The sequence below is a fragment of the Hirundo rustica genome, chromosome 21, assembly GCF_015227805.2.
Source record: "Hirundo rustica isolate bHirRus1 chromosome 21, bHirRus1.pri.v3, whole genome shotgun sequence".
Lineage (NCBI taxonomy): Eukaryota > Metazoa > Chordata > Aves > Passeriformes > Hirundinidae > Hirundo > Hirundo rustica.
This window is the reverse complement of record NC_053470.1, coordinates 5402702-5428826: the sequence shown is the minus strand read 5'-3', so window position 1 is coordinate 5428826 and position 26125 is coordinate 5402702. Positions and strand designations below refer to the sequence as shown.

General features: G+C 44.0%; 1 protein-coding gene across 4 annotated transcripts; it reads left to right on the top strand.

Moving 5' to 3' along the window:
• The first annotated feature begins 20280 nt into the window (after positions 1–20280).
• On the top strand, positions 20281–25602 carry SLITRK4 (SLIT and NTRK like family member 4). 4 transcript variants are annotated; one of them, XM_040084241.2, is made up of 2 exons: positions 20281–20392; positions 23028–25602. In XM_040084241.2, exon 2 carries the CDS (start codon positions 23078–23080, stop codon positions 25589–25591), a length of 2514 nt encoding a protein of 837 aa, XP_039940175.1. In that variant the 5' UTR covers positions 20281–20392; positions 23028–23077; the 3' UTR covers positions 25592–25602. The 4 variants fall into 4 exon arrangements, with proteins under 4 accessions (XP_039940175.1, XP_039940177.1, XP_039940176.1 ...); XM_040084243.2 differs by lacking the exon at positions 20281–20392 and adding an exon at positions 20693–20734; XM_040084242.2 differs by lacking the exon at positions 20281–20392 and adding an exon at positions 21025–21131.
• The last annotated feature ends 523 nt before the right edge of the window (positions 25603–26125 follow it).

Genomic DNA, 26125 nt, shown 5'->3' with positions numbered 1-26125 from the left:
ACTGCACAGAGCCAGAGAATAAAGTAGATATTTATGGAAAGGTCTTTAGGGATCCACCTTGGGCAGGACAAGAGCCCGGCCAGGGTTGCACCCAAGGTGGACCCAAAATGGGCACAAAATGGACACAAAATAGACAAACAGTCACGAGGTCTCACACTGTGATCAGTTTTGGTCCATTTGCATCTTGGGGTTTAATTGTCCAGTTACAGCTCCAGATGACGAAGCTGTCCCATCCCCTTCTTGTTGCTCCCTCCAGCCACCCTTGTTTGTGCTTTGGGGCTGAAAGTTGTCCGTGGTGTGCAGCAGGAAAAGGATTTGTTTTGTGTCGCTGCTGTGTGCAGAGAGCTGAGTGACCCTGAGTGTGAGCTCAGAGCTGCACCTGGGCAGCACAGAACATGAAATACAGCAAAGATAGAACTGAAGGCATCACTACAGAGAGAGGGTGGTGTTTGAACACTGGAACAGCTTCCTAGAGAGGTGGTTGATGCTCCAAGGCTGTCAGTGTTTAAGAGGAATTTGGACAATGCCCTTAACAACTGTTGGTCAGCCCCAAACTGGTCAAGCACTTGGACCAGATGGTTGTTGCAAGTCCCTTCCAAATGACACAGTCTGTCCTATTCTATTCTAATGACATTTCCAATTCACTCGCAAAAAAAAATTTCTCAGTTTCTGTTTTTGGATAAAAATTTCTGAATCTGGAAATATAGAACAGCCTTTCTGTATTTAGGTTTTTGCTCTCGCTAAAAATAGTTGGCTTTGTGTAATGTGGTATTTTTACTCTTTATAATCTCATTTTGCTATTAACACTGAAGACTCCTTTCAAGGGTTCTTCTTGAGAAGAGATTTGAACATCCAAATGATGCATCTGATTTTTGGCAAGCAGACCATTATCCCATTTCCTTTGAATCATGACTAAGAGTCAGCCTGGATCAAGCACTAAACTCACATAATAGTCAACCCATCTATATTCAGACAAATCCTGTGGGTTTTCAAGCACTTTTGAAGAGGATATGAAAATCATTACATTAGGAAAGTGGTAGTTATTGCTGCTACTCTCACTCTGGATTTATGCTTTAATAGCCATTCTGTGCAACTTTATTTCATTGTTTAAATCCTAGAGGAGAAGGCTGTTTACATTTCTTTCTCCAACATGAAGATGGACAAAAGATAATGTGCTTTGCTGGTTTTAGCCACAGCAGCTGAAGATTCATGGCTGTGTGCATCGAGCATAAGTACTCAACTAAAACTACATAAATAAAACTACATAAGTAAAAATACATAAATAGAAGAAAATGGAAATTACTTTCCACAGAAGTTAAATCCAGCCCCAGAATACATCCATGGCCGAGGGGGAAATAGAAATATGTATTGGTACTTTACAATGTGAATAATAACAGAAAAACAGTAATATATGGGGTTTTTTTTTTAAATTATGTGAAAAAGCTGGTTCCATAAGAACAAACTTTTTTGTTTGTTTGTTTTAGATTATTTTGGTTTGTTTTATCAAGAATGTGCACAGCTGGGTAACTCAATTCTTGCAAGAGAAACAGAGAAATAGGACATCATGGCTTGGAAAGGGCTGGCAGACAGGAGAACCCTTATTTGCTGTGTTTGCTATTCAGGGTGCTTTCAGCAGCACCCCAGCAGTGACCACCACAGAAACGTGCCGAGGTAAAGGTGTCAGACCTGCTCACACAGAGAGCTCCGTCAGGCCCCAAACACATCCAGTACCCTGAGATTTTAGAACAAGGTTCTATCTGTTTAATTGTAAGTTGGATGCTCGGTGCACAGGGCACACCAAACAACACCACAGGTGGCACTTGTGCCAATCTAACCACGGTATCCAGGGAACTGCACTGCTGGCTTTTTCCTCCTTCCTCTTTTTCTCACCCATTCCTAATACATCAGCACGGTTGTCTGCTACCTCGCCGTGCAAAGGGAATTTCCTGCAGTGAAGCTCCTGGGTTTGATCTGTGATAGCATTGCCTGTTACATAATTTCTCCAATTGTTGGCATTGTCTTTGAAAAGAAACGTGCTTTAATTTCCAAATGCGAGCTGTTTTATGGAGCTGTTTTAGCCCAAGCAAGATTCCTTGCTTATAAAAAAAAAAAAAAAAAAAAAAAAAGTTGGGAAAATATGTGAATACTAGACAAAGGAATTGGAAGTATGGGATCAAGCAAGCATTGAAAATTAAGTCAAATTAACCCAGACAGAGTGAGTCTGTATCAAAGACTGCATAAGGGAATGCCATTAATTTTCACATTTGTATGAAATTCTCCACTATTTTCCTATTTTTAAAAGGGTACAGTCATTTTTTTCAAATATGAAGAGCCCTATCGCATGGGTCTAGCTCCCTATAAAAAGTGTTTATGCCTTTATTAATGTAAAAATTGCAGCAGGGTAATAATTCTCAGAAACTCCAGGCATGGGGTGATTATGGAACATGTGATGTTTCAGCTGTAAACCCATAATGCTACAAATACCACCTGAAAACCACCTACTAATTTCTTGTCAGGACAGCAGCATTTGCTCAGGACAGCTGAAGAGGAACAAAGCTGTTCATTTTTTTCACATTAAGTTGTCATTTTTTCCTTCTCTCCTCTTGCAACCCATGGTTGTTCTCAGTGGTTCATTTTATGGCACTGGTCTCTAGGGAAATGCTCTGACAGAGCACAACTTCATGGGCAAGGGGAAATGATTAATGGAGCACAAAATATAAATATTTTAATTATAACTGAGGTTGAGATATGATATCTGACCTACAAGACGTCTTTAGCAAAGATTAATGCTGGGAAAAGACACAAAGGTAAGATAATATGGATACAAGATTTAAGAGAAAAAAATGCTTCCTAAGCATCGTGGGGAAAGAGGAAATTTTCGTCAGGGATTTGAAAAATGCATAATGCTTGCCTTGGATGAGAAATCCTCATGCTGTATGCATTTCTACCTCCTCACATTTTGGATTAGACCTTCCCAGCTCGAGGTATCATAAATCCTCCCCAGGTAAAAGCCCTGGAGTGCTGCTGCAGTGGGTGGGGCCCCGAGCTCCCAGAGCAGGTCCAGTTTGAGTCCCTGTGAAAAGCCCTGGGTAGCATTGCAGGGAGCTCACCTAAGTGGAATAAGGTCACTGCGATGGTCAAGTCGCTCAGGCTGCAATTTTAGTCCAACAGTTTGAAGCCTGTCTCTTTGAGGACCTCCAAAGCATCACGAGTTTCCTTCAGCCTGTGATGTTCCCTTTCAGAATAAAAAGAAATAAAGCACACAACTGAGATCTGCTTTGGGTGCTCTACTAACAGAGTCTGTGGCCAGGACTGATGGTAACCACGACTGTTCCCAAGGTGGGCTCTGGGGTGACGATGTCAGCTCACCATCCCTGCTGACACCATTCACCCCTCAAGCAACAAAAACTCCATTCAGGCCTGGTGGATGTTGTCAGACAGATAAATGCTCATGGAAGTCTTGACAATTAGCAAGCTCCAAATGCCACAAGATAAATAAGAAAGGTCAGATTTAGGTAGGACACGTGTGTAACTCTCAAATAACTTCCCATTACCCCTCTTGAGTCAGTATTGCCTACGAGGTAATTTAACTCACTGTCTTGTCTTCCTGTTGATAATAAAAAAAATAAAAAATAATCTCTTCCTCTGAGACACCTAACGGATGATCTGCTGAAATACATGCCTAAATAATTATCTGTCTAGGAGACTCTTTGGTATGGTGAGTCATCACTCACTGTCACTATAAAGGGCTTGTTCTAATTTTGAGACCCTCATTAGAATTAAAATATCAAACGATGTATATGCCTCTGACAGCTAGTCCAGCAGAACTGCAGCAGGAGTTCTGTGCAGCAAGAAGCAAACAAGGAGTGTTCTGAAGCCACAAGTTGAGAATATACAACATTTTCAGCACAGAGTGAAGTTCAGAGTTCAAGGCACGGAACATCTGAATGCAACCTGCTTGAAGGAATTTTCTCTAACTAATTGCCTGTAAGCAGAAGGGAAAAATGTCGAGAAAAGGAAAGATGCAAAATATTGTACTCCAGTGCAAGCTTCCACAATACCTACAGGGAAAGAATGGAATGGAAGCTACTAGACATAAAAATCAATTTTTTTTCTTTTTTTATTATTATTATTGTGGAAGAGAGGGTAAGTTTGGGATTACAGGGGCTCTTATAGGATACTTTCTTGGTTCCTGTGCAGACTAGCATGGAGCAAAAAAGTTGGAAAACAATCTAACAAGAATGTTGAGTGATTTTCTGCTCCCAGCTGAAGTCAGGTTCTCATACTCTTTCTTCCAACCAATTTTGTATTTCATTTCTTTTAGAAGACACAAATGTAGCAGACTGAAATTAATATATATATATATATATATCCCTTGCCACAAGCTAAAACAGAGCTCAGTGTGACACAGGAGTCCAGAAGTCAAAGCTGGAGCAGAGTGGGAGGAAGCAAACTACAAAGTCTCAAGGAATTGGAACCTCCACAGGAAAAAACCCTGCTCTTTGTGCCTAATCTCAGCCATTAGGGAGCAATGCTTGGTTAGAATGATCTGTTTAAACCGTACATCAGAACAGCTTTTTGAAAGAAAATACGACTTTTGACTCAAAAAACCCCATTGAACTGGAAATGGATGCTGAAAAGCTTTCAGAGAACAAACCTCAGCCTGTGGGTGAGAATAGCTGTAATTCCACAGACAAGGCAGGGCTTTTCCTCAGAGTATCAGGGGGAAATGCAGAGGGAGTTTAGGGTACAACTGGAGGTGCTAAATGCGCGGGTTACCTGCTTTTACAGCAACTGTGAGAAAGGAATTGCATCAGCACAGCTCTGAAAGTCAGTTTATACTAAATACATGTGAGCTGTGTAACCTGCTTTATGTTTATGCTGCTATTCCCACTGACTGGCTCAGCCTTACGTGGGCACAGCTGCTCCTGCCACAGAGGGACCTGAGAGAACTGCAGGGTCCTGAGGAGGCTTCTGCAATATCTACATCTTATATTTAAAATAAATAAAATAAAATAAAATAACTCCCAAAATATTCTGCTTCCAACCCAGACTGTGACACCCAGCTACCTCTGATTATTAGCAAACTGTGCAAGTTGCCAGCTCTGCTGAAAGTTTTGTGAGGTTTCAGCAACTTTTGAGTCAGCCTGTAACAATTGTGGTTTTACGTGGAAACTGTGCCCAATCAACATTGAAGGTGAATGCGCAGCTTTGGGGAAAAATGTGGATATGCAAATGTATCTGCATTGACACCGAAGAAAAATGCCCCCCTTAGCTCCTTACAAGGTGAGACTTACACAGCTGAAACACAGAGCTATGAGAACGGCGAGAAGTTAGACGTTATTTGAACAAATTAAGGGTGATGATAAATATTTTCCTGTGTTCCACAGCTGTGTTGGTTCTCCCCTGCGCTGGTTCACTGCAGTGGCAAGCAGAGTGCCATCTCGTGGATAAAGACCCGCACTCAGAATAAAGCATGGACCTGTCTTGGCCGGAATAAAGTCAATTATGGTGCACAAACATGAGCCAGCCTGCAGAAGCAGTGGTGAGTTTTGACACTGCTTCCCTCCCACCCCTCTGGGAGCGTGCCAGGCAGCAGCACCTGTGGAATCCAAGCGTGTATTTCCCTGGAGTGCATTATTTTTGAATTATGCTGGTGGTAATATGCAGTAGATATTCACTTGGTTGGCTTATTAATAGAGAACAATTTCCCACGGTGGCAAAAACGTACCATTTTTGTGATGGTATGTTAATTATAATATTCCGCATGCCAGCAAAGATCAGTCACAACTTATATTTAGAGAAAGTCTGAATGATTAAGAACATTCCTGTAGCTTTGGAATAGAGACAAAAATCAGTATTGCCTGCCTATTAATAGATGATAACAATTTCAAGGCATATTTCAGTGCAATCTGTCCATAAATTAGGTTTAAAAAAAAAAGAGGTGAATTGCCACACCGCAGCATTCAACACACACTCCCTGCAGCATCACAAACACACACGTGGATTTCTCTGCTCCCTCTAAACGCTGGCCAGCTCCACTAAAGGGCTAAACCATAAATTGAAATGTGATCCTCGGCTCATTTTTTTATCTGTGGTTGCATCCACGCCTTGGTGTGATCGCGACACGCAAACCGACCACACGGAGACGAGAGATTTGCAGGGCAGAGGTGTTCCTCAGTGAGAGCCCAAGGCTGAGTCAAGGCCGAGAGCCCCTCTGCCTGTTTATTTCTTACTTTTTATGCATTTGTGGGTCTGGCAGTGGATTGGCTTCTGGAGTTATCACCTCCCAGCCGAATGGCCAGACCAGCTGTCAGTTACAATTGTTTTCAGGTTAGAAATGTGCAAACAAAGGACAGGGAATGAAAAACAAAGGATTTGTTTATGTTACATGTGTGAGAAAAGGCAAAAACCGCTCCTAATATTGTACAGTAGCTAAAAAGACTGACTCCATCTTATGAACAATCAAAAGGCTCTAAAAAACTCAGAAAAAACAGGGTGACACCTTGGCTTTCTGCACCCCGTTCCTACACAGGCAGAAAATGTCCCCACACTCTTCCTGCGCCTGCTCTCCTTCCCCTTCAGTTTGACCAGCACTTTCCTACTCAGCCACTTCAGTCTCTTCCCTTCCTTGCCTCATTTCTTGTGCCTGAGGATTGAGAGCTCTTGTGCTCCGTGGAAAGCATCCTTAAAAACCTGGAGCAGGGAGAAAATTACTCCTTTTGCAATCTACTGGCCCAGCTGTGTGTTTTAGCTGAGCTCCGAGACGCCAAACAGACCCAGCGAGTGCACCTGGGCTTCCTCTGGCTTCAACTGCCGTTGAATGAAGGACAAACAGATTGGCCCATGAGAAATAAGGGCACAGCAGCTTCAGTCACTGAAATTCTCAGGTTCCGAACGAAACTTGTCAAATTAATCTCACTACTAAGCAAATTGCAGCGTAAGCAAAGCAGGGTAGCCTCATTTGCTAAACCAACCCGGGTGACTCGCTCCTAATTCAGAAGAATTCCAGGTGAAAACTGAGGAAGTGCTGGGCAGCTTTATGTTGCATGCCTTTTCCATGACTTTAAGCTGTAAAACATTCACCTGACTCACTGAGGACACAAACAAGGCGCTCACCCAGGGTCAGGCCAGCAGCAAGGGCGGCCGTGCCAGCCAGCTCACGGGCAGTGATCTATCTTCACATTCACAGGGAGGATGGAAGGTTTTCTGTGTTCTCCTATTCCACAGCAAAGACAAGGCTTGGATTCAAGCCAACCTGCAAAAAACCCTAAAATCCCTGTGCTGGATCTCCAAGCTCTTTCAAGGGTGAATGTCTAGCTCACAGCAAAAGGACTGGTTGTAGAACCAGAGAGTTCCTGCTGAAAACTTGACTTGAGCAAAGCCTGCTTTCCCCTGCTGCCTTGGCCACCGTTCCCAGTTCTGTCCCTGCATAACTGTTATTTATCTGCCAAAAGGCCCCTGCAATGTGAAGTCCATTAGCTGCAGGGCCATCAGTCTGTGACAGAAGCGTGATGTTTTCTGTCCTAGAGCCCAGCTCTTGACTGAAGACGCCCTGCAAGGTCTGAGCAAATGGAAGATAAGTAGGTTCCTATCAGATGGATCCACAGAAAGTTGCCAAACACTGAATAATATCCTAAAGGCTGCGCTCTTGAAAAATAAGCTGTTCATTGTGTTCGTGAATGAAAAATTGCGGATAGACTAAGTTGCAAATAGTTGCTTTTCTCCCTTCTTATTAATAGGGGTAGTTTCTACTCCCATTTACATCATGTGTGCTGCATTCTTTCAGATGATCGTTAATTTGTTCTTTGCTGAGAGCCAGCTTTTGACATCCACTCTTAAATCAAATGAGGAGCTCTCCCCGTTCCATGCAGCAGTACCAGGTAGCTGTTTAGCAGATTACTGGGTTTTCCAGACCTGTAAACTATTGATTCTGTAGAAGGGACAATATTAATAGCTCTTTGGTGGATTTCAGAAGCTGAGTATACACAAAAAAGTTTGTGGAACCTCTTAGACATATGCTGTGTCTACTCTCACTGATGCAGTCCTGTGAAAAGCAGTGAAGCAGACAGGATCTGTCAACAATTATTCATCAAATGCCTGATTTGTTAAATATTGCATACAGATTTCCTGCTAAATAACAAGAAGCCAATTCTGGAACTTGCTTCAGTGTAGTTCAGAGCTCTTCCCAATCAGCTATTAACATCTGGACTTTTAAGTATGTTAGACCAAGCTACCAAGCCATTATTTTAATTTCATTGCTGCCTTCTTACAAGTTCCTACCTAATTAACTGTAATAGTGCTATTTGAAAAGCTCTCAATTTTTTTTTAGAGCAGCTTAGAAGCAGTGCTAGCTGTCTTGGCAAATCAGTCATTTGTTTTGATAACCTGAGTGATTAATACATTGAAGTGCCACCACCTCATTCTGGACTCAGAATTGTTGGAACTTAATGCACAGTGCATAAAAAAAAAGCACTTTAGAAAAGCACTGATGCTTTAAGCATTCCTCAGTTTGCCAGCTCCAGGAGAAGAAACAGTGAAAATAGCCAAGGAATGTTCCTCCTGAGTGAAACTACAGAAGGTGGCCCTTTTCAACGATGAATTAATTCCCTTTCCTTGATGAAACAAAGTGTGGGTTTGATCCAGCTGCCACTCCATCAGAGAAAATGAAAGTGGAGATTGCCACTGTAAATGGTGCATATATCTTCATGGGAATTAATGCATGAGTAAAACAGACAATAATCAAATCACTGAAGATGCCGTTTCAAAAGAGGTACTTTTAAGAGTAGAAATCTTGCTAGGGCATTTTGGGTCAGAGTTTAATGCCTATAAACACTTTTCAGATAATTATACAGGCAGTTTATCCTGTTCTTAAACTCCAGACAAGATTTTAGGATAGATCTGTGATGATCTCTGACTCGGTGTTTGAGCCCAGCTGTCCATGTTGTCCAAGGCCCTCCAGGAATCGTGGAGCATGGACTGCTGAAAAGGCCAAGGATCCCAAACAGAGGCGGCTGCTGAAAGCAGATTTACCCATGTAATTGTGACATCAGCATGTTCACTTTCTGAGTCCAACCTGACACGTGTGATTGGCATCTTAAACTGGGAAACAATTTGTGTCCCCAGTTCACAACATCTCTTCCAGAGATTTTTCCAGACCTTCAACTCCAGTTTCTGTACAAATCGGGGAATAGTACCTAATGACAACCGAACCTGCAGCAGCACTGAAGGCTCTTCAGATGGAAAGGACGGATATTTGCATTCGCTTCAGCTGACTCTCAGCACAATTCCTCCATTTCTCAGAGGTGTCAGGATAAAGTACCTGCAGATAATGCTTTTTCCTGGCCCTTGGCAGTCTGGTATGTCCTGTTCCATTTTTGCAGACAATGAAAAGGTGTTTACAAACAGCACAGCACAGCACAGTGCTGCATTAGTTGAATCTGTGATCCCCACTAGTACTGTGGACTCCAATTTTAACAGAGATTTTTGTTTTTTCAGACTGGCTCTTGTACATACAGTTCTCTCTTCTTCTCTTAAACAAGCCTGTGAGCAAACAAACAAAAACCCCATAGGCAAACAAACAAAAACCCCATGACCAAAAACATAACACCAAGAAGAATTCAGTAATGATTTAAAGTGGAGCTGGGATGGAGATGGGAAATTGGTTGCTAATATTAAGCACCTCCTGTTGTCAGCAGGAGCTCAAGGCATATTAGGACACAATCCCAGGCCATGAATGTGTGTTGACTGATCCTGTACAAGAATGAAGAGCAAATTGAAGCTGCTGGAAGCAGAGACAGAGCTTTCATTGCCTCAGACCCAGGAGCTCAGGTTGGGTTCTTCTGCCTTGATGTTCAAGTGTCAGGGTGAGGGATTCAGCAGATGTAAAACTGGAACAGCTCTGCCTGTACCAGGAGCAGAATGCACCAGGAGCTTCCTCTCCCCATCACCTCCCACCCACCTGGGTGCCCTGCACAGGGACTGTGCACCTTGTGTTGTGGAAAAACCCAGCTCTACAGAGACTGGAAAACTGAGAGGTGTTCTAAAGGTTTTATTCCATTATCAGTCTTGTAGAAGGGTCCTGTACACAAGAGACGTAAAACTCAATGCCACTCTATCAGAAGTCAAGCTATTTCTTTGTTACAATACCTTACAAATGTTTTTCAGCCTATTGGCTTTTGCCACACAATGCTGCCAATACCTCTAACACCAATCACCTATTATTTTACCCCACAATGCATCTTTCCCAGTTCTAATTCTCCAAAATATCTGGTCTGTTTTGCAAGGCCATCATTTGAAACTTGTTCCCAGTTCCATTTCTCTCTCACCAATGTCTTCCCTGTTCCATGGCATTTCTAAGAATTTGCTTACAAAGACTATCTGAGCTTTCAGCCAGGCTTTGAGAATCCCCTACAAACCCACTTCTCACATTGTACAAGCCGTCTCTGTGCTCTTGGCCACATTTGGGTCACAAGCAGTCCCTGGGTGGTGACATGCAGACACCCACCCTGGTTTGCAGACAACTGTAGGGCATTTTCCAGACTGCCCTAATATTAATTCCCCACCAAGTACAAGGGCAGGCTAATTGCTGCAGTGTGAAAATCTTAGCATTTTTAAGGAGCCATTAAGGAAACAATAACTCACCAAAAAAACATCACTGCTTGCCCTTCCTCAGACCCTGGGTTTGCTACCATCCATTGCAGGGAAAATAATTATGTCAAAGGATGCACAGCTAGTCTTGGTGTATATCAAGACGGGCTTCTGCTGTGCATCCAAATACATTTCTGCCAGCTTCACTGGGGCTCTGTAATTATCTTTGATTAACCCAGACATAATGATAGGAAGCTGCAAGATTGTAATGGAGATGAGAATTCCACTTAACAAATGGCCTTACCAGGTGCTCTTCTGTATATCTGTGTTTGCTGCCTCACCCTTGAGAAAGGCTGGAGAGAATAGAAGAGAGGTGTTGAAATAAAATCGTAGGACATGTGAGCTCAGAGCTCTTCAGAGGTGCAGTGAACCACAACGTCCTTAAAACCACATGCTGCACTCTATCACTGAACCTGTGCTTTGATGGCTCTGATTCACAAATTGTTTGGGAAAAGAAGGATAAAAGTTCCTGTTCTTTGTCATTTGAACCCCCCAAAGTAGCTCACAAGAGAAGGGGATGTGATGTTTCTGCTCAGACAGATCAGCACAAAGGCAGAGGTTACAGGAACTGTGGCTTTAACAAAGCATGGATAGGAGTTTGAGAGCTGAAATCCTTGATCAGATTATACACCATATGCATGTTTATTTATACAAATAAGGAAATTAAGGCAAAAAAACACCCACGTGCCTAATTTTTATTACTTGAATAAAAGTTCAGCATCTAGAGACCCTCAAAGATGAGCCTGCTCCAAAGACCATTGCATTAAAGAAGCTCTTACTCCTAATTTTACAAAATAGGCTCATTCTCAATTTTGCCTTCTAAGTGATGGGGTGTTAAAACCAGAGAAGTGTGATGATTCATAAAATGTGTTATAAGGAACATTATCAGCTGAGATTAATGCTATATCATGTGTAATATTTATTGTCAGAGCAAGTGGAAATGTTTTCTAAAATTTAAATTCCATCTATGAACTTTGGCTAACTCTCAAATGTCAATGACTTTTAGCAAAAGCATATCCAAAACTGTCAAAGTTTTTTTCTGAATTTGGCTTGCTAGCTTGTTCGAATTTATATATGCCCACTTACTTTCTCAATTCCTTTTATATGCAGGAAGTTTTTAGGATTTATAAAGCCAGCAAAAGGTAAGATTTTCCATTCATATGTGGTAGCTTTGTTATGCCTTAGTCTGGAGAAGGAATCTAAAAACCTCATCTTTAATGTTCTTTTTCAGAGAGCTGTCTAGTAGTGATGCCACTGCAATATAATAGTCCCAGGATAAGTGTTTTGGGGTAGATTTCCTTACTGTGTTCTCCTGTACTTAATAGCTGACATTTCAACGTTAGGATTATCAGCTCTGCTTAGCATTAGGTATTGTTGAGAATTAGCTTTTCAAAAATAACAATTCTTTTAAATATACTTTCTTTTAATTAAAAATCAAGTCATCGGGGAAATACAGCAAAATGATTAAATGCTGGGTAGGGATTTTTCATATGATAGAGATGTCACTTCCTGAAAGAAATCCAAAGCTGACAGAAGTTGACAGAATAAAGGCCACAAAATTCAGCTGTTTGCCTCTGTGGTGTCCTTGGGGAATACTGATTCTCAACTCTGCCTACAAGAACAAAACTGGGTCTGGAAGGTTCAAGAATGTCCCCATTCTAACACCTACTTTGTGACTCTCTAGAACTGAAATACTCTTTTTTTCACGATTTTAGAAAACAGACTTGAGAACACAAACGGATGCTAATGCAAGATGGACTCAAGGCCTGCACTAAGCAGAACAATAATGTGAGTGACTGCTTCCCAAAACTGGACAATAAAAAGTCTGACTGAGCAGCATGAGTTTGACTTCATTGTTTTACAGGCTGGCTCCCAAACTGCACTTTTGAATGCCCAATCATCTTCGGGTACAGGCAGAGAAATGCCATTAAAACGCTGGTAAGCATCTCCAAAATAATTAGATGCTAAACCAGAACCGGAGTGGCAGCCCCAGTGCCACTGACCACCGACCTCAGCTGGAACTCGGACCACTGGATGCATGCAGCCATACTGGCCTGCCATAAATCAGATTTAAAGAGCCAAAGGGACAGAGATAAGGACCTTTCCAGCTTCTGTGTCACTGTGCACCTGTCAACACTACCAAGTCACAGCCCAGGAAGGGGAACAGTGTTCGAATAGCATCTTGTGGTGTTAGATAACTGGTTTTTGAAGCTGTAGCATGAGCTAATGCTGATTTGCACATGGAAGTTAGTTTTGAAAAACATTACGTACTGAAATAATTTATGTACTGAAACAGGAAAGCATCAAAACCCTTTATTTTAAAGGAAGCTTAGTCTGACTGGCTTCACCAAAAGATGTATTGCATCTTGACTTAGCCCAAAAATTACTTCAGAACCTCAATGAAAACCACAGGGTTACTAGCAGGAATGCTATCAAGAAAACAAAGTTACATCCACTGAAATGCCAGTGAAAGTTTCCTTCAATACAAGCAATGATCTTAGAGATAAACAGCACTAAAAAAACCACAAAAAACCTAAACATAAGAAAAAGGCAGGAAGTCAATACAGCATGTTTTCAGAACAAACTGAAAAGGGGAAAAAACGAGATGTCTTGGATCCCTTGGCATCTGTAAACATCAAGAAGACATCACACTTGGGCTAATCTCAAGGCAAAGCAGCATTACAAAGTAAATCTACAAGCTACCTAAAGTAAATCTATGGGCTTTCTTGGCCTTCCAAAGTATGGAAGATAACAGAAGAAGATAAAAGGAAGTCCTCTTTCTTTTTTGTTAAAAAAAGTTACTTTAAAGTACTTTTTTTCCTCTCACTTTGTAGGACCTATTTTAAATGACCTATTTAAATGTTCTGCAATTATGGTGCTTTTGTATATTTTCCATGGGAAGCTAGCAAGAAAGGGAATCCCTTGAAGTCATGGTGTTTTAACCAGCCAAAGAATAATCTCCTTTTTTCTTCCTCGCTGAATTCTTCATACAAGAAGGTGTCTTAAAATAGATAAGACAGGTTCATTACCATTGTCATAATTGTCAGCTTCTGTCAGTTCCATTAGTGGATAAAGGTGTCTCTGGATATTACTCATGCACTCCTAGCCAACCTCCCAAACTCTTTACAAACCTCCTAAAACCATTCCTCTGCTGCTCTCTCCAGCACCTCAAACCTGTTCTTCAGCTCTTTACAGTTATTAAAATATATTTACAGTTATTTCTTCAGCACATTCCCCGCAAGGCTCCCCTTGTTACAGCATTGAAGTTTTTTCCACCTTCTGTACTGTTTCTGGCTTACTTTGTGAATATCTGAATGTCTTGATTGATCTATCAATCTATCTATCAATCGCTCTTTTAATCAAATTCTTTTCCCTTTACATTTTGAACATGCTGGTTTCAAATTAGTCTGGGAGGTTGATTAAACTTCACACCTTGGAGAAGACCTGAAATGTTGGATGTCAGAACGGTATTCAGGCCGTAGATATTGAGATTAGGCAAGATATTGGGGGGTTTTATCTTTCCAGGTTGTAGGTCTTGAGATTAAGCAAGGCATTGGGGTTTTTTATCTTTTTTGTTATGCTCAATGTGTCTACAAGCATATCCTCCTCTTGGCTTAAGAGGATTCCAATAACGCTAGAATTTGCCTTTAGACTACAAGGTTTCAATCATTCAGGCACCAGTTCAGACTTTTCACATTAATCTGACTTTGATTCTTTCACTATTTAGTAAATATGCATAAATGTTTCTTCTGAAGATGAGATTTCATAGACATGTGGGAAGATATTTTTCCTTTTTAAATGTTAAAAGGCACAAGTGTGAGAAAATACAGACTATTTTTTTTTTCTGGTGAAGAGAGGAAACACTACAGAAGTTGCAGATTCTTTCTTGAAAGACCATGCTCCTACATTCATTTGCAATAGTCTAGGGGCAAGAGGAAAGCCAGTATTGGCCCTCTCTTTTAAAAACAATAATAAAAAAATGTCTGTTAGCTCATGAGCCCATGGAGGCTTTAATTGAAATTAATAGAAAATGAGAAACTAGAGGAAATTAGGGCATCTGCAGAAGAAACCCCAGAAGCAAAAGCAGATTAAAGTAGAGCAATGAGCAAACCCATGCAACAACTTAATTCTGCTTCAGATGTTTTCCCCTCGGTGTAACTTTTTCCCTGAATCGAGCAACAAGTCCAAAGCACACGGTTTCTCCTGCAGACGGCTGTTAGCTGCACCCAGTGCTCCTTCAGCTGATGGGCACAGGCACTGCAGCGCCTGGGGAGTGAATCTCCAGTGTGCTGAGGCACAGGAGGAGCTGGCAAGATGCTCTGAGCTTATTCCCCATTCCACGAGGTCACAGCTGGAAGCTCTTCATCCAGGAGACAGCACCAGCCTAAACTTCAGCAAAAAAAACCAGAACCTTTCTTTTTCATTCTAGAGGTTGAATGACAACTCTTTGATTTTCTTCCTTGTAAGGTTTATTCTTCAACTATCCAAGAAATAAAGTGAGAGAGCTCTCTGCTTGCACGTAGCTTTATGGAGGAGTTATCCCATCAACCTTCACACATGTGAGAAGCCCCATTGAGGTCTCTGGGATTCCAGAAGGTGACAGCAAACAGTCTCATGTGTGAGAAAAACATGGAGGAGTGAGGATTTAAATTAGAATGTTTTAAATTCATCTTCTGTTAATTTCAAGTGACCTCAACCCACCCAATCCTGACTGCAAGCAGAGCAGGCATGTCATTCATGGCATAAAAGACTTCCCTTGCTCCACTGCTGAAGACAAAGTCATTAGGAGCAAACAAAGAAACAATTCTTGTAGCACAATACATTTTCTCCCCTTCTTATCCTCTAACATCTCCAACCACAGTCAAAGTTCTTTAAGTTTTCTCTGCAGTTCTTTTATTCCTTTAATAGCCTGTCTGCTGAGGGAAAATGAAATGTTATTTCATGATTTGGTGTATTCAATAATGTCAGAGTTTTCTAGCGCAGGATCCTTATTTTAAATATATTCCTCATCTTGAGAAATCTTTCAGTGAGCAGTTTCCACATGAGGTGGGTAGGACAAGAGCAGTTGCTTGTAGGTTTTACATTTACCCTTATATCAAAAAACCTTTTAGAAAAATATCCCCCGTAAATTCTTTACCAATTATTTCCCTAAATTTTCTCTGCCTATTAATTTCACATTTTTGGTTGTTCCAAGAGAATAGGCCTTAGCCTCTGAGAGCGAGCTGGAGGGTGAACAACCCCAGGGTAAATGAGCACAGGGAAGGAAAATATGTAAAATAAACAATAAAATAAGTAAGGCATGGGACATCTTGCACTTTAGTGAAATTAAATTCCTGCCCACTGTGCTCTGCCAGCACAGTTATGGAAAGCTGTGGACAAACACAGTGTTATGGAGCAGGACAGCCCCACAGGCTGAGCTCACAGAGAGAACTGGGGAGAAAAACCCACTGCCAGCACCATGAGCACTTGACCAAGCATTCAAGACAATGACACACAAATGAATTCCAAATGATGGAATTAAAAAACCCATCCCGTGGAAGGGATGCAGGCATTTCAGTGATTCCTCAGCTTTCCTGGGTGCAGGTGATGGGTGACTTGCTGCATATTGAGGAGGGGTCTGGATAAAATGGAGGAAGTTAGGTGGAAATTATAGAGAGACAGGCAGAGATACACATCTGACAGTTTCTTCCCCTTTGTTTAGCAGGGTGCCCTCTCCCAGCGCTGCTGACTTTGGTCTGTTGCAGCCTTGCACTGTTCCCTCTCACACTGTGTCTCTAAAAGGATTGTACATGCTGGGACTCACTCCAGTGCGTGCAGTTTTCAAGGATGCTCTTCCTCCCCCACTTTTGACTGACAGCCTGGTAAAATACAGACAAGATGTGGACATTGGGTGGAGTTACTGTTTGATTTTGGAGGTTTTCCTGCTCCTCAAAAGGCTATGACCTCTTAGTTGAAGCCTTTTTAGAAGACTGTAGTCGTTTCTGTATTCTGCTATGCTGGATGCTGTTTGCTGAGTATGGCTGTTGTTACTGATCTACATGAAAGCAGAAACTTGTTGTTAAACTGAAATTGCTTAACCATGGAAACCCCAGCAACAGACAGAGCCCATATAAACCTTTTCTTTTTTATTCCAAGAATTGTTAACCAGCTTCCCACACGTTCAAAACAGTTTATTCTTTACCTGGGCCCTATGTGAAGGGCCAAAATATTAACTCTTGGGCTATTTTTACCTTTCTTTGGGAAAAGGAAGGTGTAACATGTAGTGTTTACACAAAACTATAGAGTCTGATCCAAATGGAGTCTCATTAATTTCTGGAGGCCTTTTATAATAATTTCTACTCCCGGCAGGAACCTTTTCAAACAGAACAACCCAAATACATTAAGTGTGCACACTGCTTCTCTCCCAGGTGTGTTTTTGCCATCTGGATACACAGGGCTTGCTCAGTGCTGGCCAGTAGAGATGTTGGCACCAGACCAAGGAAAGAGTGCTCCTCTGCTGCTCAGGGAATTCCAATTTCCTATCTCGGCCTCCTGATTTCAAGAGCCAGGGGTCTGGGGGTCCTGGGCATCTTTGGTTAGTTCTCACTGCTGAGGAATAACCCTTACTCCATTTTCAGGACGACAAACTGGAGAGAGAGCAGAAAAATGCCTGTGGAGAAAGTGTGTGGGATGCACACAAATCCATAGGTAACATAAAGGTAGGAAGACATCTCTTCTCTGCCACTTCTGCGCACACATACAGCCTGATTTCAGGTGCTGCATCTCCAACTGTCCTTCTAAGTGCTCAGGAACGAGGAGGATGTTTGGCTCCTGTTTCCTGCCAGTTCATTTCTCACTCAGAAAATGACTGTGGATGAGAAAACAAAGCGAGTTATTGCACAGAGCTGTCCTCACCTTCAGCTGCAGCCCCATTTGCATGTGTGCTGAGTGGCTTGAGGAAAATGCTCTCCAAGGTTTCCTGCTGTGAGCAGGAGGCTCAGCATCTCCACTGGCCCCTGCATTTTGATGGCTCTGTTACAGGAAGCTTTTTCCTCCTGACAGGCTTTGAACTCACATAAAGCTCAGTTTCAGTCTCAAGTTCCTGCATCAGCCCAGAATTAAATTGGGAGAAGTAGGTGAGCAGGCACGTCTGTGTGTTCTAAAGAAAAGTATTGTTTGGAAGATATCACGAAAATGTGAAAGGAAATAAAATATAGGCAGGTTTCTGTAATTCCTGAGCAGACTCAGGGATGAATGCCAGTAGCCAGGAGTAAAAAGTACCTTTCTCTCCCAAGGCCTTCTACTTAGATTTGGTAATGACATTATCAACGAGCTAATTGATACTGAATGCCACCCAGAGTGTGTCTGCTTGGGTGGGAAGTAGCATATGTCACGTCTCTACCTTTTCTTCAGCTACTTCCCTCTGCAGAAAATCCTGTTATGAATCTGTCTGCCTGTTAGATTTTGGTCTCCTTTTGCTAAGCTGAAGAAGGAAAAAAAAAAAAAAAATACACACTGCTGTGGCAAACAACAGACAGGGGGAAAAAATCAAAGGAGATGAATGAGGTTCCATCACAGTAGGAAATTTAAGAAAAGGTTAGAGATGACATTAAATGGGCATGGTGTGCAGGCTGAGGTAATCTTGTAAACTTCAGGGAACCAGACCAGGCACTCCAGCTTGCCCTGTCTGGCTCTGCTGTCTTCCCATTACTACCTGCCATCAGCCCATGGAGAAAATTTCTCCTGAGAGTGATAGAACCTCAAGCTGGATCTCAGAAAATGGGTGCAACCAAGGGATTCTAGGATGTAACCCTTTAAAGTGTTTTATTCCTGAAGCACATCATTGTCTTGGATCCTAGTCTTGACCTAGGCTTGTGCTATGTTCTGCTTTAAATTCCCCTCAATGTGCTTTGGATTGTGCTCCTGATATGTAAGCTTAAATATTAGTGAGTTTGGCATGATGTAGGCTAGGGCAGGTAGCTTAGAAATCACTTAAGATTTGGTGGAGAAGCTATTTTTAGTGACTGAAAATAAGAAATATAAATACATGACATACTGAAACCCTAATAATGAAATTGTGGTGGCATAACCAAGTTTCCTTCTCAGATAAGTTCTACAACACATAAGCATGCGCCGTTGGTAATAACCACTTATAATAGAAATATCAAGAATTATTTACTTAGAGTGTAATTTTGGTTCTCAAGTACTCGTTCATTTCACAGTTTACTTGGTTAAAATACAATATTTTATTATGCTTCTTGTTCGATGTTTAATTCAGTCTCTAAGTAGTTGTTTGAATGTGGTGGGAGTAGTGATCTCTTTGAAACTGCCAATATGCTCTTTCACCTACTAAATAAGCATGGGATTAGTTTAACATCTAGATAAGGTTGCTGATTAAACAAAATGGGCATCTTGATCTTTACATCTGCATTTCTGTGCCTGCTGCTAAAATAGTTATAAAGCAGCTATCTTCCTAAATGAATTTTATCTAGACCTTTGCTCTCTAATTCATTAGTTTATTTAAATAGTGTTTGAAAAATTCAGCTTGAACTATAAGCAAATCCTTCTAAACTGGGCCCTTTATATACACACATCCCCTTTTATGTGAACAGTACTTTGTTAATGGCTCCATAATTAAGAGAGTTTACATTTTAAAGACTTCAGTTTTTAATTGGCTGAATATTAATCACGGATCACTTTCAGCTCTGTTGTGATATGCAAATTATTGGTGTCTCAGCTGCATTTGTTTTCAGGTATCAGTCTAACCCCATAATGCAAAATAACATTCTGCAATTATTTCAATTACATGCAGTCAGCCTCCGGAGCGAGCTATTTATTTCATTTCAGCAAATGAAGAAAGCAGTTGCTGTTTTCCATTCCCTGGCGTTTATTGCCCAGAACCGGCACTCACAACCGGTTTGTGGACAGCACATAAACAGTTCTCTGACTGGATCACGTTAGCATTCGTGGTAAAGGACAAGCAGTTGAACTCCCCTTGCAAGATTTCATTTGGTTAACTGACTCTTCTGCTTGGGAATGAGATGGCACCTTGTTTGAGGGTATTCATTACCATTTTAAAGTGTATTATGAAAGGTAGAGTCAATAGGAGTTGTTAATTAGCAGAATCTGTTTAGCACCAGCGCATAACATTCGAGGATTATTTCCATCAAGACTGCAGCTGCTACCTAAGCAGAGAAGGAATTTCACCTAACCACAAAGAACGAGACAGACAAATATCTGCGTTGCCGTAAGAACGGCTCGGGTATGTCTCCTCGCAGCGACTTCGCTCCATAATTGCAACTCACATTAAATGCAGCGAACGTTACCATCCTGCCCACTCAGTTTCCACCTCTACTTTTGTTTCAAGCCGGGAGGGGAGATCACCAGAAGAGAGCGGGGTGTGTGTGTTGGGGGGGGGGGGGGAATCCTTTCTTGCCTTCTCCCCATTTCCCCGCTCGGCTCTCGCAGCCGCGCTGCCCTGCGGCTCCGGGGGCGGCTGTCCCGGTCCCGGTCCCGGTCCCGGTCCCGGCCGCGGGCTGCACTCGTGGCCGCCTCTCCCGCCCATGGCAGCCCCGCGGTTCCCGGCGCGGCCCCGGGGGCTCCTCCTCCCGGGCTCCGCGGGGGCGCAGCGCAGCTCCTCGGCTCCCCGGGAAGGGTACCGGCGGCGCGGCGCCTCCGGGCTGCGGGAGAGGCTCCGGCAGCGGCGATGCGCCGGGATTGCTCCCCCGGAGCGGAGTCTCCCTGCCCGCCGGAGCAGCGCTCGGTGCGTGCCGTGTGTGTGTGTGAGTGTGTGCGGGTGTGCGTGCGGCGGAGGGGAGGGGGCTCTCTGCGCGCAGGGGGTGGGCGAGAGCAGTGCGATGGGAGCGGGCGCCCGTGTGCAGAGGGATCCTCTCCCCGCATGTGTGCGGGGCACGGCGGCGGCGGGGCAGGGCTCAGCCGGGCGGCTGCTGCATGCGGCGGAGCCCGCGGGGTTCCGCAGCGCCGGGCTCGCCCTCGCTCCGTGCGCCCGGCCGCGCTCGCCCCGCCGGGCGCGGAGCCCCGCGGAGCCCGCGGGGAGAGCGGCGGAGCGCAGCCGAGCGGAGCCGCGGCCGCCCCGGGAGCCGAGGTAGGGACGGTGCCGGGCTGGCCGCGGAGCCCCCGGGAGCATCGCCGAGGGCGGCGGGCGCCCGCCGGGCGTGTGAGTGCGGCCGGGGGTGGGGGCAATTTCTTTTAATTATTCCGAGGGTTTTGTTTTCATTGCTGTAATAATTGCGGGCGCTGTTTAAAAGACGGCGAGGGATGGGATGGGGGTGGGGGGTGATGGGAGGGGGGGGGCGGGGGTGCACACGACGAGGCGACGGTGGCTTCCTGCCGGAGCCTCTCTGCCATCGCGCTCGCCTCTCCCCGCAGCCGGCCGCCTCGCGGAGCCCTGGCCAGCGGCACCGGGCGCAGCGCTGCCCCTCTCCCATCCTTGCCGGGAGAGCGGGCGAGCGGAGCGGAGCGGCCCGGAGAAGCCGCTGGAGGTGTGGGAGGGTCGTGGGGGGGGGCAGGGTCTGCGCAGTGGGACCGGGGAAGGGGGTGTGTGGATCCGCTGCGGGCTGGACTTTGCAAAGGTACCGGGGCGGGGGGGGGGGGGCTCGGCGCGTTCGGCGGAGGGGAGCGCGCTGCTGCCTCGTCGCGAAGGGACGGCGGAGGGGATGCGCGGCCGCTCCGCCGCTCCGTGCCCGCTCCCGGCCGGGATGTGCCAGAGCCCCCGTGCCCCTGCCGCCCTCCCGCGCCGGGAGCCAGAGGGGAGCCGGCACCAGCCGAGCCGGATGCGGCAAAAAACTGCGGTAGTGCCGGCACCGGCGGTCGGGCTCGCCGCCCCGCCGCCGGCCCCGCGCGGCGCCCGCAGCCTGCCCGCTCGGCACCGGCCGGGGCGATGAGGAGGAGGAGGAAGAGCGGACTGGAGCGTGGGCGAGGCAGGGATACGGGAGGACGGCGGCTGCCGCGGGAGGGAGATGGAGCGGCGGGGGCAGCCGTCCGCCCCTGGGGGCGCGCTGGCCGCGGCCGGGGTCGGGAGCCTGCGGGCATCGGCAGCTCCGCTTCCCTCTTCGCTCGATAAGCGGCCTTCTTGACCTCCTCGGCCATCCCTTCGTCTCATCCTTCCTTGTCTCTGTGCTTTCCGTCTCCCTCTTGTCCTTCTGTCCTGCGGTCTTTCCTGGTCCCTCCTCTCCCCTCCCTTCCAGGTCCCTCGGCACATCGTCCCCTTGTGTCTCCCTCCAGCCCGCTTCTCCTCCCTCCAGCTGGCTCCTGCTTTCTCCACTTTTCATTCTGGCTCCCTCCTGCCAACTCAGTGGCTTCCCACAGCGGGAAATGAAAGGGACGAGCTGGGAGATGGGGGTAATGGGAAGATGGAATGTGTGTGTGTTTGTGCAGTGTATTGATTATTGACTGATTTGCTTAAAAAGGGGGGGAAAACCCTACCTTATAACTCAGAGGAAATGCTGTAGCTCGAGTTCTTCTCCTTAAAAAATGGCAGCTCAGTAAAAAATGGCCAGGCTATATGCAAAGGGTTCTTATCAATGCAGGAATAAGAGCAAATTACATAATATTTTAGGGGAAAAAAAAATAGTTCTCCGATTTCAATAGTGTCAGGCTGGCAGACTGTGACTTTGTTTTGCCCTGCAAGTCAGTGTATCGTTATTCCTGGGGATGGGGCTGTATGCTTGTGCATGCTTCTCCCATGTCAGTGTGCTTCCATTGGTCACCCAGAGCTGATCTTGGTTTGTGGATAGTTGTATTTCTGCAGTCAGTTTAACACCTACTTATTTAAACTAGATATCAGAAGTGACAGAAGCAATGTGTGTGCATGCCTATGCAGCCCTTGAGAGAATATCTTTATCATGGTGATATATCTGTATGCATTGCTGCTTTAGAGACCTATACTGAGCATAGGCATTGCTTTTTGTGTCAGCATCTCCATCCTTTCTATATTGTGCTGTCCCATCCCAGATGTTTGGGCATGCATAGCGTCAGCATTTGTGTTTAACATCCCTGAAATGCACAGCAGCATATGAGCAGTGCACAATTGAGGGGAGTAAATATGCATAAAATTGGAATATCCTTTGGTTATTCTACTTTGTTAGTTATGCATGCTTGGCATGTACAAGAGAGAGAGAAGTACATTTGACAGACCTGAGAGTTATTTGTGTTTGTCTACAAGAATTTAAAATTCCGTGTTTGAAATAATCCCAGTTCCCGTGCAGTTGTTTGGTTGTTAAAGTCTTTCATGTTATTTTAAATTCAGTTCTTGTAGTTTGTCTATAATCCTTGGCAGGTACAGTAGCTCAGTGGTATACAATTTCTAACTCGAACAATGTTTTGGAACAATGTCAACTGAAAAATGCTTTCTTTTTCTTCCCTTCTTTCTTCTTCAGATTCTTTATCTTTGTTCAGGAGCCTAAGGTTGCTTGCTGATCATAAGAAGATGATTCTGTGGCTCTTTCTGGTTCTGTCATCTCCAGTTTCTTCTACAACTGCAGATGCTGATATATCTGTGGAAATTTGCAATGTTTGCTCCTGTGTGTCAGTTGAGAATGTACTCTATGTCAACTGTGAGAAGGTTGCAGTCTACAGACCAAATCAGCTTAAACCACCATGGTCTAATTTTTACCACCTCAACTTTCAAAACAACCTGCTAATTATTCTATACCCAAATTCCTTTCTTAATTTCACACATGCAGTGTCCTTGCAACTGGGTAATAATAAGTTACAGAACATTGAGGGAGGGGCCTTTATGGGTCTTAGTGCATTAAAACAGTTGCACTTGAACAACAATGAATTAAAGATTCTCCGGGCTGACACTTTCCTTGGCATAGAGAACTTGGAGTATCTCCAAGCTGACTACAATTTAATCAAGTTTATTGAACGGGGAGCCTTCAATAAGCTTCACAAGCTGAAAGTCCTGATACTTAATGACAATCTGATTTCATTCCTTCCCGATAATATTTTTCGATTTGCTTCTCTAACCCATCTGGATATACGGGGGAATCGAATACAGAAGCTTCCGTACATTGGAGTTCTGGAACACATCGGGCGAATTGTTGAATTGCAGCTGGAAGACAACCCCTGGAATTGTACCTGTGATTTGTTGCCTTTGAAAGCCTGGCTGGAGAACATGCCCTACAACATCTACATTGGAGAGGCTATCTGTGAAACACCCAGTGACTTGTACGGAAGGCTGCTGAAGGAAACCAATAAGCAGGAGCTGTGCTCCATGGGGACGGGGAGCGATTTTGACGTGCGCATCCTGCCTCCCTCGCAGCTGGAGCCCGGTTACAGCACGCCCAACGGCCACACCACTCAAACATCAGTGCACAGATTAGTCACAAAGCCGCCAAAGACTACAAACCCTTCGAAGATCTCGGGGATAGTAGCAGGCAAAGCGCTGTCCAATCGCAATCTCAGTCAGATCGTATCTTATCAGACCAGGGTGCCTCCTTTAACTCCTTGTCCGGTCCCTTGCATTTGCAAAACTCATCCTTCAGACTTGGGATTAAGTGTAAATTGCCAAGAGAGAAACATAGAATCGATGGCCGAACTCGTACCGAAACCTTTCAATGCCAAGAAACTGCATGTAAATGGCAATTACATTAAGGATGTGGATACTACAGATTTCGCTGAGTTTGAGGGGCTGGATTTGCTCCACTTAGGCAGCAATCGGATTTCAGTGATCAAGGGAGATGTTTTCCGCAACCTTACAAATTTACGGAGATTGTATCTCAATGGCAATCAGATAGAGCGTCTGAGCCCTGAAATGTTCGCTGGCCTCCACAACTTGCAATATCTGTATTTGGAATACAATGTTATCAAAGAAATCCTAGCAGGCACCTTTGACTTAATGCCAAATTTGCAGTTGCTCTACCTGAACAACAATCTTCTGCGAAGCTTGCCAGCGTATATTTTTGCTGGTGCACCACTTGCTAGACTGAATCTGAGGAACAATCACTTCATGTATTTACCTGTAAGTGGTGTTCTCGATCAGCTAAAATCTCTTACACAAATAGATTTGGAAGGTAATCCGTGGGACTGCACTTGTGATTTAGTTGCTTTAAAACTGTGGCTTGAAAAGCTAAGTGACGGTATTGTGGTGAAGGAGTTGAAATGTGAAACGCCCGTGCAGTTTGCTAACATAGAACTTAAGTCTCTGAAAAATGAGATCCTCTGCCCTAAACTTTTAAACAAGCCATCTGCTCTATTCACTAGTCCCATGCCTGCTGTTACTTTTACAACACCACCGGGACCAGTCCGGAGTCCTCCTGGTGGCCCAGTTCCATTGTCCATCCTAATCCTAAGCATATTGGTTGTGCTGATTTTAACAGTGTTTGTTGCTTTTTGTCTCCTTGTTTTTGTGCTTCGGCGCAACAAAAAACCAACCATAAAGCATGAAGGGATTGGAAACCAGGAGTGCAGTTCTATGCAACTGCAGCTAAGAAAGCACGATCACAAGTCGAACAAAAAAGATGGACTGGGTGCAGAGGCCTTCATTCCTCAAACCATTGAGCAGATGAGCAAAAGTCATACCTGTGGCTTGAAAGAGTCTGAAACAGGCTTCACGTTTGCTGACCCACCAGGGCAAAAAGTCATTCTGAGAAATATGAATGACAAGGAGAAAGATTTATTGCATGTGGATACCAGAAAAAGACTTAGCACAATCGATGAACTGGATGAGTTATTCCCTGGGAGGGATTCCAATGTATTTATTCAGAATTTTCTTGAAAGTAAAAAAGAATACAACAGCATAGGGGTCAGTGGCTTTGAAATACGTTACCCAGAGAAACTGCAAGACAAAAAAAACAAGAAATCTCTAATAGGTGGTAATCATAGTAAAATTGTAGTAGAACAAAGAAAAAGTGAATATTTTGAACTAAAAGCTAAACTTCAGGGTTCACCTGACTACCTACAAGTCCTTGAAGAACAAACAGCTTTGAATAAAATATAGGTCATACAATCTTATTGCCTACCGAGGACATTTATTTAATGATGAAAGTGCCTTTTGTTGACTTTTAACTTCCAAATACTATAATATATTGATAGGCATAGAGGTATATACAGGTGTGTCCAAGGGTGTCTGATTAACTGTAGCTGCGTTCGATTTGTCAAGTAGAGGAGAATTTCCTTAATAGATTTTACTCCATAAAGCTCATGCCCTGTGGAATCCTGTAGGGATACTGCAAACTCTATTGCCAAAGGGATGCTTTATACACGTTACACTGAATTTAACCTCAAGAGGCATATATGTTTTGTATCTTAAATGCAAACCATCGTCTCCTTGTGATTTGTTAGAGCAAACACAAGAAACCTGGTACTGATATTTGTACTTCAGCTGGGTCCTTCATCCTGCACGTGGATTTAAGTTGGTGGAACTGGAGTAATCCTTTGATCTGTGGTGTTCTAATGGCACTGTTTAAAGCTTATCTGGAAAGTAACAAGCATGCAAAGAGAGAACATTCAATAGTATGTGTAAATTGGTTAC

Bases quoted from the DNA above. Each gene is read 5' to 3' on its own strand.
- SLITRK4 (XM_040084241.2), top strand. From the start codon at position 23,078: ATGATTCTGTGGCTCTTTCTGGTTCTGTCATCTCCAGTTTCTTCTACA.